The 13,457-nt window shown below is 47.4% G+C and overlaps 1 protein-coding gene across 1 annotated transcript in view; it reads left to right on the top strand.

Annotated features, from left to right (window-relative positions):
- XYLT1 (xylosyltransferase 1) overlaps window positions 1–13,457 on the top strand; it is a 302,097-nt gene that overhangs the window by 82,209 nt on the left and 206,431 nt on the right. Inside the window, exon 2 of the mRNA XM_039218878.1 lies at window positions 9,520–9,558. Within this exon, the coding sequence (XP_039074809.1) occupies window positions 9,520–9,558 (39 nt within the window). The remainder of the gene's footprint in view (window positions 1–9,519; window positions 9,559–13,457) is intronic.

The raw sequence follows: 13,457 nt of genomic DNA, 5'->3' as shown, positions 1-13,457 counted from the left end.
AGCAATGGTGGGTGGAGGCTTCATTTCTCAGGTTTCTCTTGGCACGTGGCCCGTTGTGTTTCTGATCTGCGCTGCGAAAAGCAGAACACGCCAGAGTGATAGTAATTGTATTCCCAGGAGGAACTAGCATTTGTGGCTCGCCTGCTGCACACGAGGACTGAAGGTGGCTCTGCTATACCATCTCAGTCGGTCTTCACCATGTCCATCTTAGAAGGTTATCATTAGGATTATTGCTGTTGTGACACGTCATTGGCCTGAAGACGTACACAAGGAGATGGGAAGGTCTCGTATCAGGAGCATATGATGCACTTCTCTGCTCCATGGGGCTTCTTGGTGTGAACTGCTTCTAGAACCATGAACTGTGGTTTAGTGACTGCAATTCACAATGGAGTTGTACCACCAGGAAGCAGTGTAACATCATGGTCCACAAGTGTAGCCTCAGGAATTGGGCTGCCCTGGTCTAAATCCTTATGCCACCACTTACTAACAAGTGAGCTTGAGCAAATTCCTTTCTCCTCTGAACCTTGATTGCATCATCTGTAAAATGGGGCTGTTAATACCTACATTGTTGTGAGGTTTTGATGCGATCGTTCTTAGAACCCAATTAAAATAAAGACTTGTTTTCACAATGAGCCAATGTTAGCTGCTCTTGGGATCATTGTTGATACTAATCGGCCATGCGACCTTAGAGAACTGCATTAATAAAGGGAGGTGACTGATGTAGCGACCGGGGTGCCACCATCCAGCCAGAAGCTTTGCTGTCTTACAGTGATGCATGTCCAGTGGTATTAAATCTCTCATTTTTAATTATCTTATTTCATTATTTTTTAATGTTTGTTTTTGAGAGAGACAGAGTGGGGGAGGGTCAGGGGGAGAGAGGCAGACACAGAATCCAAAGCAGGCTCCAGGCTCCAAGCCATCAGCACAGAGCCCGATGCAGAGCTTGAACTCAAAAACCTCAAGATCATGATGTGTGCCAAAGTCCGACGCTTACCCAGCTGAACCACCCAGGCACCCCTAAATCTCTAATTTTTTAAAAGAAGTGAGAAGTCTGGGTTTGTGTGTGAAGTACCTGGCTTTAGAACCCGGGCAACAATTAGAAATATTTCATCAGTATTACAGGCCAGAAAACACCGCCCACCATGAATCATCCAGAAGCCACCAGTTGGCCACCCCATGACTGACACTTCCTACCTCAAGCCTCTAGTCATTCAGGTAGGTGTATTCAAAACCTTGTAGTTCCAAGAATTCTACTTCTGTGTGCTTTACAAAGAATTACAAAACCTCTTAAGGCACACACACAGAACAAAGTGTTTAAGCCATTGGTTTAGATTTTGAGATCTCAAAGATTCTCAGAGATCGTCATACCATCCTGGAGAAGCATGGAAATCCTTCCCGAGTTTCTGTGATTTCTTTTTTTAATGTTTATATATATTTGAGAGAGAGAGAGAGCAAGAGAGAGAGAGAGCTACAGTGGGGCAGAGAAAGAGGGAGACACAAAATCTGGGCTTTCAGCACAGAACCTGATGTGGGGATTGAACCCACCTACTGTGAGATCAGGACCTGAGCCGAAGTCGGATGCTTAACTGACCCAGCCACCCCAGTGCCCCATCCATGTGGTCTTTTGTATCTTCCAACGTGATTTCCCCAATTCCAAGGGCCCAAACTTCATTTTGAGGTTCTGTGGCTCAGTTCAGGGGTATAGGCTACAAACTGGAAGGAAGGCCAAGTAGCCAAAAGATCTATAAACCTTTAAAACTTTGAAGACCACAGAGACCAATGACCGGGCGAGGAAATTCCACCCATTTCGAAGGGCCAAACTATCTACCACTGTCCCTCTAAAGCACCGCCAGTGTCCCTGACCTCTCTGTGAGGTTTCCGGTTTCTCATTCTGCCTTCAAGGTGAGCTTGCATTTTCCAGCAAGGTGAGTGCTGTGTGATTGTGGCCGGCGTCCATGTTCCCAGCGTAGACTTTCTCCGAGAACAAGGGGACTTCTGTGCTGCTAGAATCCCTCCCTCATCGACCAGTGTCGCCTGCCGTGCACGTGCCCAACCTTCATCCCAGGAGCCACTGACACAGGAGATAAGCTCACTGTGAAATCCCAGAGGGACCCCTGGTAGAGAAAGCCCCATTGTGTGAGATCACCTTGACGGCTGTGACTGAATCCTTGGGACGAGTCCAAAGGAGCCACATATCCCTGGGGAGGGGAAGCTGGAAACGGAGCCTGATCATCAGGGTTTCTGGGGCAAGATAGAGACCATCCCTGAAGAAGTGGAGAGAAAGGAAGGAGCAGGAAATACCTTGGACCCCACTGTGGACTGAATGGTTTGTCCCCCTAAATTCACCTGTTGAAATCCTGACCCCCCAGTGTGGTGGTCTGAGGAGGTAGGCGATTAGCTGCTGAGGGCAAAGCTCTCCAAAATGTGACGAGTGCCATGATAAAAAGACCCTGGAAAGCCCCCACAGCCATTCTTCTAGGTGAAGGTGCAGCAAGAAGAAAGCAAAGTCCATGAACTAGGAAGCACCTGCCAGACCCCAAATGTGCCAGCACCTTGATCTTGGACCTCCCCTCCTAGCCTCCAGAACTATGAGAAATAACTTTCTGTTACTTATAAGCCACCCAGTCTGTGGTATTCTTTTACAGCCACTTGAACAGACAGAGTACATCCCCCATCATGGAAATTTCTAGGGAACGCAGCGGGTGAGCATCCGGGTTGCATGGATACATCAGAGCCTTGGTGGCTGGCTGGGGGTCAGAGGTGAGGGGTCTTATTCTTGGTCTCTCACTGACTGTCTCTGTCACCTCGGTTGCTTCCAGCCGGGCGTTACCCATGCTACAGGGCAGGGCTTCTCAAGCTTCAGTATACAGAAGGCTTCCTCAAGGCTGTTAAATAAAAATGCAGATTCTTTGGCTCCTTTCCCAGAGATCCCAATTCACTAAGTTGATGCTTCTGAATAACACAAGGAAATTGGTGAAGTTGCTAATTTCAGGCAACTTTGAAACCTAAGCATCAGTCCTGGCTCTGTCCCTTATCAGACCTGTGTTTCGGAGCAAATCGTCTTCCCTGAGCTTCAGTTAATCTGATCTGTAAAATGGGGAGCATTATCCCTCCCTTGGCAGAGTGGCAAGGATTTTATGTGCTTGGCAGAGAATCCACACAGAAAATGTGATCACTAAATTGGTCTGTTTTCACTACTGTCGAATGGGATTGGTTCAGCTTGGATCTACAATAACTGACCCTTGAGAGGAATCGAGGTTCATTTGTTTGGGTGTGGAGGGGTATGTCTTAGCCTTCAAAAGCCTGGAAGACAAGAAAGAGATACTTTTTGAGCTTTTTAAATGTACGTTTTATTACTTGCTTGTTTACTTAGATGGAGAGAGAGTGACTGTGAGCTGGGGAGGGACAGTGAGAGAGGGAGGGAGAGAATCCCAAGCAGGTTCCCTACTGTCCGCACAGAGCTGATGCAGGGCTCTCTACCACAAACTATGAGATCATGACCTGAGCTGAAATCAAAAGTCAGACGCTTCACTGACTGAGCCACCCAGGTGCCCCTATTTTTGAGCTTTGAGCCACACACCACATGTTTAAAATGCCTGGTTTTATTAAACATTTATGCCCACCTATAATGTCTGTGGTATCCCACTGTCAAGATGAGGTGACTCTATACATATAGTCCAGGTTCCACCTCTTAAGCTAGCGTCCTTATTTATTTGTGTCCCTTTTAACTCAGAAAGCAGTCCTAGACTTCGCTTCTGTCCTCCCTTGCAGTAGCTCCGTTGGAGAATACGGTCCCACCTATTTTCAGGGTGTGGTTGAGAAAACTTAAGCTCACAGACGCTAAGAAGTTGGCCTGAGGTCCCAGGTCTACTAAGTGGTTGTTAATCTGCTGAATCGCCAAACCCCAGCATCTCAGAATATGAATATGTTTGGAGACTGGCCCTTTACAGAGTTGATGAAGTTAATACGGGACCTTAAGCTGGGCTCTAACCCAATCTGACTGGTGTCCTTATAGGAGGAGGAAGTTTTGGATACACAGGGAGGTCTCAGAGAGGCTCAGGCATGGAGGAGAGACCATGTGAAGACACAGAAGATGGCATTTGTAGGCCACAGAGAAAGGCCTCAGCAGGTAGCAACTCTGTTGGCACCTTGATCTTTGACTGCTAGCCTCCAGAACAGTGAAAAAATAACATTTCTGTCATATGGGATACTTAGGGCAGCCCAAGCAGACTAATTAGTGGTTACATGTGATCTCAACCCGGATCTGACCCTGAACCTGGGCTCTTGCACTGCATGATCCTTCTTTGCCTCCTACTAGTCTCCTTGTACTGGGGGTCCTTGGCTCGGCGTCCAAACTCCCCTTGCCCTTGGTGGTCTCCAGCAGGCAGGAATGCTGTTGGTGAGATTCTGTCCATTTTAATCTCTAGTCCCATAAAGAGCTCATGGCATTTCATGGGCATTTCGTTTGGTGACAGAGAGTAAAGCACAAACTCCTAATGGTGGAAGCTTCTATTTCTGTCACCAGAAGGAAGACAGTGCCACACCAGCCTTCTGAAGTGTTCTCCTGGGTGTGTCCATGCAGAGAAGCTACTGAAGGGCCTGTTGTCTGTCTGCTGACTTGATGGCCCCAATGGGGAAATCTGGCTCTGAAGACTTGAGTCACAGTGTAGTCACATCCATACCAAAGCCATTGCTTAATATCCAAGAGCAAACACTATCTTAGGAGATCTTCAAAGCACAGGCAGAGAACATCCTTTCAAGTGGTAGAGGCTAAGGTCAAGGTTCAGCACCAAGCAGTGGAACCCAAAATGTTGGAGGCATGTATGGAATGATAATGAAATGGCTCCTCCTCTCTGTTTTCTTCATGAAAGCTTAATTGGTTGTTAAAATGAGGCTTTTGGTCTTGCTGAGCCCAGAAATCTCTGAGCCTGGCTTCCTGGCAAGCAAGACTCATGAGGTGAGAACAAGTTTCATTTCTCCAGGATCTGTAATCAGACTCCCGCCTATATAAACAGTTAACTTTGGGAATAGAAGTGAGTACAGAGTCCCTTTAAACTCCTTTCTGCCTCCCTCCTGGTGCCCACCGTGTTAGCTACTGAGTTGGAACTTAGTAAATGTGTGTGGATGGATTTGGTGCCCTGCTGTGGCAAAATGGCTTGTGTTTTGTTTTTAGTCATGACACGTGTGCTAATTTCTCTCAACCATGTCCACTACCTTTTTTTTAAAAAAAAAGGATTCTAGTGGTGGTTAGAGTGCTACTATTAACTTGCTGTGTGCTTTCTTCCTTTTAGTAGATGTCGGGTTGCAAGATTACTTGGTCTGATGTGGGATTGTGTTCTCCAGTAGAGCTAGTACGAAATAGCGGGGCACAGGTTTCTCAAGTGCAGGGCACTGGGGTCAAATCCAGACTTCAGCACTCTGTGTAACCTTGGACACATTGCTCAGTGTCTCTGTTCATCAGTTTGCCCATTTCTATAATGAGCATCATGGTAGTATCTACCTCCTAGGATGGTTACAAGGGGTCAGTGAAATGATAACGTGTCTAGAGAGTAAGCCCATGTTGGAACATGGTAAAAACTTCAGTTGTTAGTCATCAGTTAATTAATAGCATAGTAAGTTACTAGTTCTTAACAGTATTCGTGTCTGTTCCAAACCTTGGTCAACTAACAGACCCATGGGTTAAAGTTCAGAATAAACTGGAGGAATGAAAATGGTCATTATCTCTGCGCAAGAGGATTCTGAGAAATCCTTTTCATTAACATTGTAATGGTGTTTAAGTAGACTCAGAAGGGCCAGTACATTTGGCAAAGAGAGATGAAATCTAACTCCTATATAGTATAAGACCTTGGTGGTAGAGTATTTCCTTTGCTTGTCATAATGTACAGTTCATGTGGAGTGTGGCACATAGTAGGTCCTAAATCATAGCCATGAATTGTAGTTCAGGTTCCTGGGGTATATTTGCATATTTAGAGTAGGTATCCTTTTGTTTCCAAGGCTGGACTGGTAGTACATTATGATTTCATTCTATTAAGGTCAGTCTTTAGAAAGTGTATCAGTTGCCACAATGATGGCTGTGTAACAAATCACCCTGAAACTCAATGGCTTGAAACAGTAAGTGTATATTCTGTATGTGTCTGAAGGTTGGCTGGTCAAGTCTGGAGAGGGCTTCAAGCTGCAGGTTGGGTGTGGGTCTGCTCCATGTGTGTCTCTTCCTCCTTGCACCAGCAGGATACCTGAGGCATGTTCTCATGGGGATGCCAAAAGCACAAGAGATCCTGCTGAATCACGCAAGCATATTTCAACCTTCTGCTTAGGTCTTGTTTGCTAATCTCCCCTTGGACAAAGCAGATCAAATGGGCAAGCCCAAGGTCAAAGGATGGGGGGAAACACTCTGTAAAGAAACTCAAAGTCACATGACCAGAGGGTGTGGATATAGGGAGTGGTGAAGTGTGGAGGCCACTAAATCTGCCTGCCTAGTTCCCTATTTGACTTCCCCAATTTAGTCATTGCAATAGATGATATGAAAGGGCTTTCCTTGCTCTAGGCAGTTCCGTAGCCCCACTACCTGCATTAAGATTCTAAAAGCACTCCACTGTAGCATCCGAGCATGTTGCAAATTCCCCTTTGGTCTCCAGGAGCCTTTCCCCTGACAGACAGAAATTTACTCTACTGTAAACCAAAGAGTCCCAGTTTAGACAGACAGGATAGATTAGGCAGACAGCATCACTGACCCGGTTCCACTTCGTTAGCCTTTCCAATTAAGGAGGATGTTGCTGAAAGGGAGACCTCACAGATATATAGCCATACCTGGAATCTTCTGGATGGAGCTTATGCAGGGAGAGGCTTAGATTTTGAGCGTGCACAGAGGAAGGAGAGTGAAATGATGTCGGCAAGTGAATCCTAAGTGTTAATAACGTGGCCACTTGGGGGTAGTACTCTATCTTCTTCCCGGCCAGGTCCTTAACATGCTAAGTAGATACTACTGGACCCCTGACCATGTGCTAGGACGGTTTCTGATCTTGGAATAACCAATAAAGAGTTGGTGCTCTACTAGAATCTAGGGATCAGCTTTGGGTTTTGCCAGTACAGTTGACAAGTGGACCGAGTTTTCTGTGGTTTCCCAAGGACGATCTTTTCAAGGGAAGTTGTTCATAGGAGTTCAGGATGGCATTCTCCCCTCTCCACCCCTTCAAGATTCTGAGCAGTGAAGCATAAGCCCCAAACAATAGCCAAATGGGCTGTGAAGTACAACTTAATTAATCTGGGCGTGCACCCAACACCCCAGGGCCATTCTTCACTGGGGCCTGGCTTGGAAAATGAGGCTAATATGTGAGTCTGAGAGGTGGCTTCTTATCTTCTAGCCAAACCTAGATGGCAGAATCTGAATTTGGGGAGAGAGACACACACAGGCTGACTCAGAGCTGAAGAGTACTGTGGCATGCCTTCACGGCGCAGCGCACCCGACACCTGAGTCTCACCCTGAGACCAGGAGAACAGCCTTGGCTCCCGAAGACAAGTGGGCCCTGTCCAGTGTACTTGATACCCAGGAACAGGGTTCATGGCTCCCATGTGTGAGGATGACAAGCCTGGTCCAAGGGGGCTCCGTGAAGAATAGCTCAGACATGGAGGCCTCGGACTTGAAAGCGGCTCAGCGAAGGTCCTCACCCATATAGCAGCCCCTTCCTCACCCTGGGGAAGGAGTTCGTAAGGGCTGGCAGAGAGAGGCCATAAAATACTGTCTTCAAGACTTCTCCAAGGCCAAGGCTGCAGTGTCCAGAGAGGGGGAGGATTCCCCTCAGCATCTTCCTGAGTCTGAGGAATATTCCAGGCCTGGGTAGAACGTAGACATGGGAGTGAGCTGTTCTCCTGGTGGTAAGCTTGGAGCTGTACAATTGAAGAATTGCTGGGAGTGGGATTCAGAGCCAGAATCGGAGGGAGGGGGGGCAGGTAGAGGAAAGGAACCCCTCATCTTGAAGGAAAACAACCTCAGAACTATCCAGAGCTGAGGGTAACTTCGGCATCATTATAAACATACCACAGAAGAATCCTCAAGAAAGCGAGTGACCGTTTACCTAGGGTAGGGGTTTAAAATGTTAACAAAATTTTATGTGTACACTACGGTGTTGTTAACCACAACCACAGTGTCCTAACAGCTGAACGCCAGAGCATAGACCCCCCCCCCCCACATGACTGAAACTTGATACCTGTTGAGTAGCGACGACTGCCCATTCCCTTGCCCCCAGCTCCTGCCATCCACCCTTCCACTCTCTGTTCCCGTGAATTTGACTGTTGGAGATGCTTCATAGGAGTGGAATCATGACATTTTCCTGCCCATGTTTATTGAAGCCATAAAACAGCCAAGATAGGGGAACAACGTCAATGTCTTTTGATGGGTGAAAGGATCAAGATATTGCATACAGTGAAATGTTACTCAGCCTTAATAAAGAAGGGAATCCTCCCATATGTGACAACAGGGATGAACCTTGAGGACATGACACTGAGATAAGTCAGACCGCAGAAGGATAAATAGAGCCTGATTCCTACACTTCCTTCTTATTCACCATCGAATAGGCCAGGGGGTTCTCACTCTCATGGCTTCCTAGAAGCCTGTTTTGCAGAATCTGCTTGCCTAAAAGCAAAGCTTCCAAACTGACTTTGCTCCCTAGGGCCCTAAAGTCATGCCCATTCTCTATAAGAGGCAGCTTGAGGTTGCTTTCCCAGAATCCTGAATCCAAGGTGGTGAAGTTCAGAGCTGACACAGTGCAGACAAAAATAGCCTTTATGTGCCCAGTTTCCTGTTTTCCTTGGAAACCACTTGCTGAAAAACACCACCTCCTCCTCACCAGTTCCTCCCTCCTCTCTACCCACCCTGCCCCCCACCTAAAGAGTTCATGTTTAATGACCCGCGACATTACCACCAAGCATTTCCAGTCAATTGGCTTTTGTAGGGAGTGAATGAATAGGACTTTTCTCTGGCCTTCTCTATCCTGAAAAGGCTCTTCCCCAGCCCATTGGAATGTGCTGTGAAAACGAGGAATTAAGCTCTTCTTTTTCTGTCTTTTCTTTCCCTCATTTTTTCTAAGACCAGGCATAAATTGGTGGCCTTTCCCCTAATCGAGACTCTATATTCTTTCAGGTACACCTCACATCGTCTTGCGGGATCCATCCTCTCTTTTATATTAGAGGATTTGAACACACTTTGAGATAATTGGCGAGCATGCTTTCTTTCACATTTCCTTACGCCTGATCATTTTGTGTGATCTCCATGCTGGTGTCCCTTAATCTCTTACTGAAAACCTTGAGCCTCCTTAATCATCTGGGTGTAGGAGGATGTTGGGGGCAGACTGGGGATTGGGTCAAGCTCTTCTACTATGTCCTGGAATGAGGGAGACCATTGGGCAGCCCTCACTGTGGGCTTGTCACACCCTGAAGAGCTTTAGCTTTGTTTGAAAACGGTAATGGAGTTGTAGGCTAAGTTCCCCCCATCGCTTACATGTGTTTTCTTCTCTCTCCCTGCAGGACCCTCATCCAAGTCCACCGATCACCCTGGAGAGCCAGGTCAGTACCTTCCCGTGGTCTTCCTCCCTTATCCTGCACCAGCTCTCTAGGGGGCTTGGTGAACCCTCTTGGCTCAGAAAGGGTGGACAGGTAAATCAGACCGCCAGCCTGCCCATTGAGGTGTGTGCAAGCATGCACGTGGGGGGTGCACAAACCAGCTGATTGTGTGTGCACTTGCGTGTGAACTCAGGTATTTGCATTCCCATCTTCTGGCCCTGAAAAGTGACTGAGCCTCTCAGCCTCCCTCTTCCCATCTGGAATATTCCCACAATGGCAGTGCCTACCTTGCAGCATTGTGGTGGGCACAGCAGAAAATGGTGTGTGTGAAGTCATCAGTATGTCCTAAGTGCTGGTGAGGTAGCTTTTGAAAACAATAGACTGTTGCTTTTCTGGCTGGGCTTGAAGGGGAGGGATCTTTGGATTGATCATTTCCTGGGCTCTGAGGGTCACACAGTAGAGAGAGGAGGCAGGATGGACCCCATCCAGAGCCCTGTCTGTCCAGTGTCTGAGACAGGCAAGCCTGTTGGAACATGACAAGTCGGTAGAGCAGCGCTGTGGCTCTTTCTGGAATTGTCTGGCAAGGGCCACCTGCCTGTCTCCCCTCCAGCCTCCCCCACGGGCTCCTCTTCTCTCACCGTCTCTGCCTCAGTCTCCCCAAGGGGAATGAACAAGCCCTGTACCCCCACTTCTCCTTCCCTGATCAGGAAGGCCACACTCGGTGGGAAAATGGAGTCCTCTGCCTTCTCCTCTTCCCTGCACATACATTCAGTTATGTCTGCTTCAGGGATGACCGAGCAACAGAGCAGTGGGTGTGACTTTGAGTAGTATAAAGACTCCGTTGCCTCCCCGTGTTGGGCCATCCCCTGGTTCCTCCCAGACCTCTGCCCTTGACCTGTCACCTTAGTCGTGTTTGCCACATGTGAGTCACACCTGTTCTAAGTCACCTAAAAGTACATTGGCCTTAAATCAACTTACTTCACTTTGAGAAGGGACCTACCCTAAGCTAATGGTTCCCAGTCAAGGCTGTCTTTGACCTCCAGAGGACATGTGACAATGTCTGAAGACCTTTTTAGGTACCTCACCTTGGGCGTGGGGAGGTGACTTCACCAGGGTCGCAGGCGGGGAGGTAGGCACCAGGGATGCTGCTAAACTTCGGGCAGTGCACAGGCCACACCCTCCTCCACGACCAGCCCCCACGCAGAGAACAACCTAGTCTAAAAATATCAGTAATGCCAACAATGAGAAACGCTCTCCCACAGGATAATAGTGGTGAAATCACAAGCATGAAATCGCATGTTGGTTAGATTTTTGTTTTTTGCCAAACATTAAGAATTAATAAGAATTAAACTATTATTCAGTAGTTAAATATGATTATTTAAATATTAGACTATTAAATATAAAATAAAAAACAATAGAACTTAAAATATTAAACTGTTAAACTATTAAAGTAAACATGAAGCTATTAGTTAAATATGATTAAATATTAAACTATTAAATATAAATATAAAACTATACAAAAGTAGAAAATTTAAAATATTAAAATACAATTGAAAGGTTCCTTTTGAGTGCCCTCCACAATCATCTATGAACACTCACGACATTTGTATGTAAGCTGCGCTTGGGAAAACACGGCTCTCCCCAGTCTACTCCGTGGATTACCAGAGAACTTCCAGGGTATGGTTTCATTTTTTATTACTTTTAAATTATTTTTTAATTGCTATTTTTGAGAGTTGGAGCACAAGTTGGGGAGGGACACAGAGAGGCTGTGAAGCAGGCTTGAGGCTCTGAGCTGTCAGCACAAAGCCCAATATGGGGCTTGAACCCACAAACCGGGAGATAATGACCTGAGCCGAAGTTGGATGCTTAACCAAGTGAGCCACCCAGGCCTCCTGGGGTGTGATTTTAAATGATGGCCCTTCTCTTTATCAGTCCTTCCTCAGAGGAAACCTTAGTAGACTCAGGAGAGGCCCTGGGCAGATGGTCTGTGTCCAGAACTACAAAAGGCAAATCTTAAACCCCACGGTGGAGTGGCTGCACCCCAGATAGTTATCTCTGTGGTCTTCTTGTACTTTTCACTGTGGAATCCATCCAGTCAGCCCTTCAGAACCTCCATGGGAAAGAACTGCGACGTGCCGATGGCTATTGTGAGGGTGACAGCTTGCCCCTACACAGTGACCTCTCTTAGACCTGAACCCCCATGCCCGGCCTGCCACAGCACAAGACAGGCTTTCTGTGTTGATGCCATGCTATCAGGGAGATGACACCCCTTGTCTCCAGCACCACTCCATGAGCCTCATCTGGCTCTTGTCTCTGGGAAGCAGTAGGATGTTGTCGTCCCCGAGTTCTAGCTGCCTGTGTTAAAGAGACTTGGGAACCCAACCAAAGCACTGATGTTTTTCCGTAACTGTTGGCACAAGCCCATGGCCAGATCTTCCACTGTGCTGGGCCCCAGTCCATCCTGGGACTCACAATGGGATCCTGTGCAGCTGCCTGCAGGCAGGTCAGACAAGAGGGGCATGGATGGGTTTCCTGGCAGAGAGTGGCACCCCAGATATTACCCATATGGCAGGAGCGAGACAGCAGATGTGGCTGAGCTTGGAGAAACCATCCATGCAGAGGTAAGTGACAGATGTCGGAAGTCTGGCTCGGTTCCTGCTCCGTTTCCTCAGCCCCCTTTGCTCCTGAGACGGGCATTCCCTGCTCCTACCTAGAGCACAGGCATCACGGGTAGGGCCTGCCTCTGAGTCCCCATGAGCCGTGTCTGTACATCACCCATCTGTGGCTCCACTCGCCCAGCGCCCAACTTGTGTAGAGTGTAGGGCCGCTTCCCTCCATGCGTTCGCTGGGTCCCACCAGGACTTGGTGAGTCTGCCCTCATGCACCTGTTGCGAGGTTGGGGGGATAGATGGGCTGCTGAGGGCTCCCCTAATGCTCTTTGCCTGCAGCAGCACGGAGCTCTGCATCTGTTGGCATTAGCTGGACTCGCTCTGCTTAGTGGCCAGATTGATAGAATGAGGAAGCTCAGCACGGTTTAAATCTGTGGTGTCAGCTTTCCCTCAGCAGGCTGCCCCTGAGGTGCACCAGGGGAGTCCTGACTTGCAGTGGAGAATGCCTGCCTAGTCTCCAGATGGTGGTTACCAGGAAACAGAGGATGTAGTAATGAGAAAGCCAGTGTGAAAGGAGTGTGAATTCGGTTCGTGGCATTATCGTGATCCCTGCTCACACTGACATTGACCATTTGCCAAGAAATGGCTGCTCCCATCGAATCCTCATGTGGAACCATTATGTAGGTGTTCTCGTGATACCCGTTGTCCAAATGAAGAACCTAAGGGTCAGAGAGGTTAAGTAATTTGCTCAAGGTTATGCCGGAAGCACATAGCATCGGTGACTGTCAAACTCGGGGTCATAAGATCTCAAAATCTATCTTCTCAACTTCTATCGTATTTTTCCAGGAAAAAAAAAAAGTTGCCTGACTGGTAGATTTGAAATAGCTCAGACAGAGCTGGAGGGAACAGGCTTGATGTATACAACCCAAGGTCTAGATAGAATACTTTGCACAAGGATCCCCAGATGTACTTAGATAAATAGGTAGAGAGAGATGGATGATAGGTGAGTAGATGCATAGATAAATAGATACAATGCTTTGCACAGTGAGTAACTCTCTGACAGATAGATTGCCACAAGGCTTGGGGAGAAAATGGTTTGAACAATGGAGCCAAGAGAAAATTTATCTTAAAACAAAAATGTAACCTCTCCCTGCACATCAGTAGTGTTTTGGTAAATTTAAATGCTCATTAGTTGATTCTCTCTTTCTCATTGATCCTCAAGATGGTTTATCATTTCTGAACCCACTCCAATTTGGCATGGCTCTTGTCATTTGATTTTAGCTTCTTTGCCTG

The sequence above is a fragment of the Hyaena hyaena genome, unplaced genomic scaffold, assembly GCF_003009895.1.
Source record: "Hyaena hyaena isolate Hyena2069 unplaced genomic scaffold, ASM300989v1 scaffold_781, whole genome shotgun sequence".
NCBI classification, from domain to species: domain Eukaryota; kingdom Metazoa; phylum Chordata; class Mammalia; order Carnivora; family Hyaenidae; genus Hyaena; species Hyaena hyaena.
The sequence above is the reverse complement of the archived record's forward strand: the minus strand, read 5'-3'. Positions and strand labels throughout refer to the sequence as shown.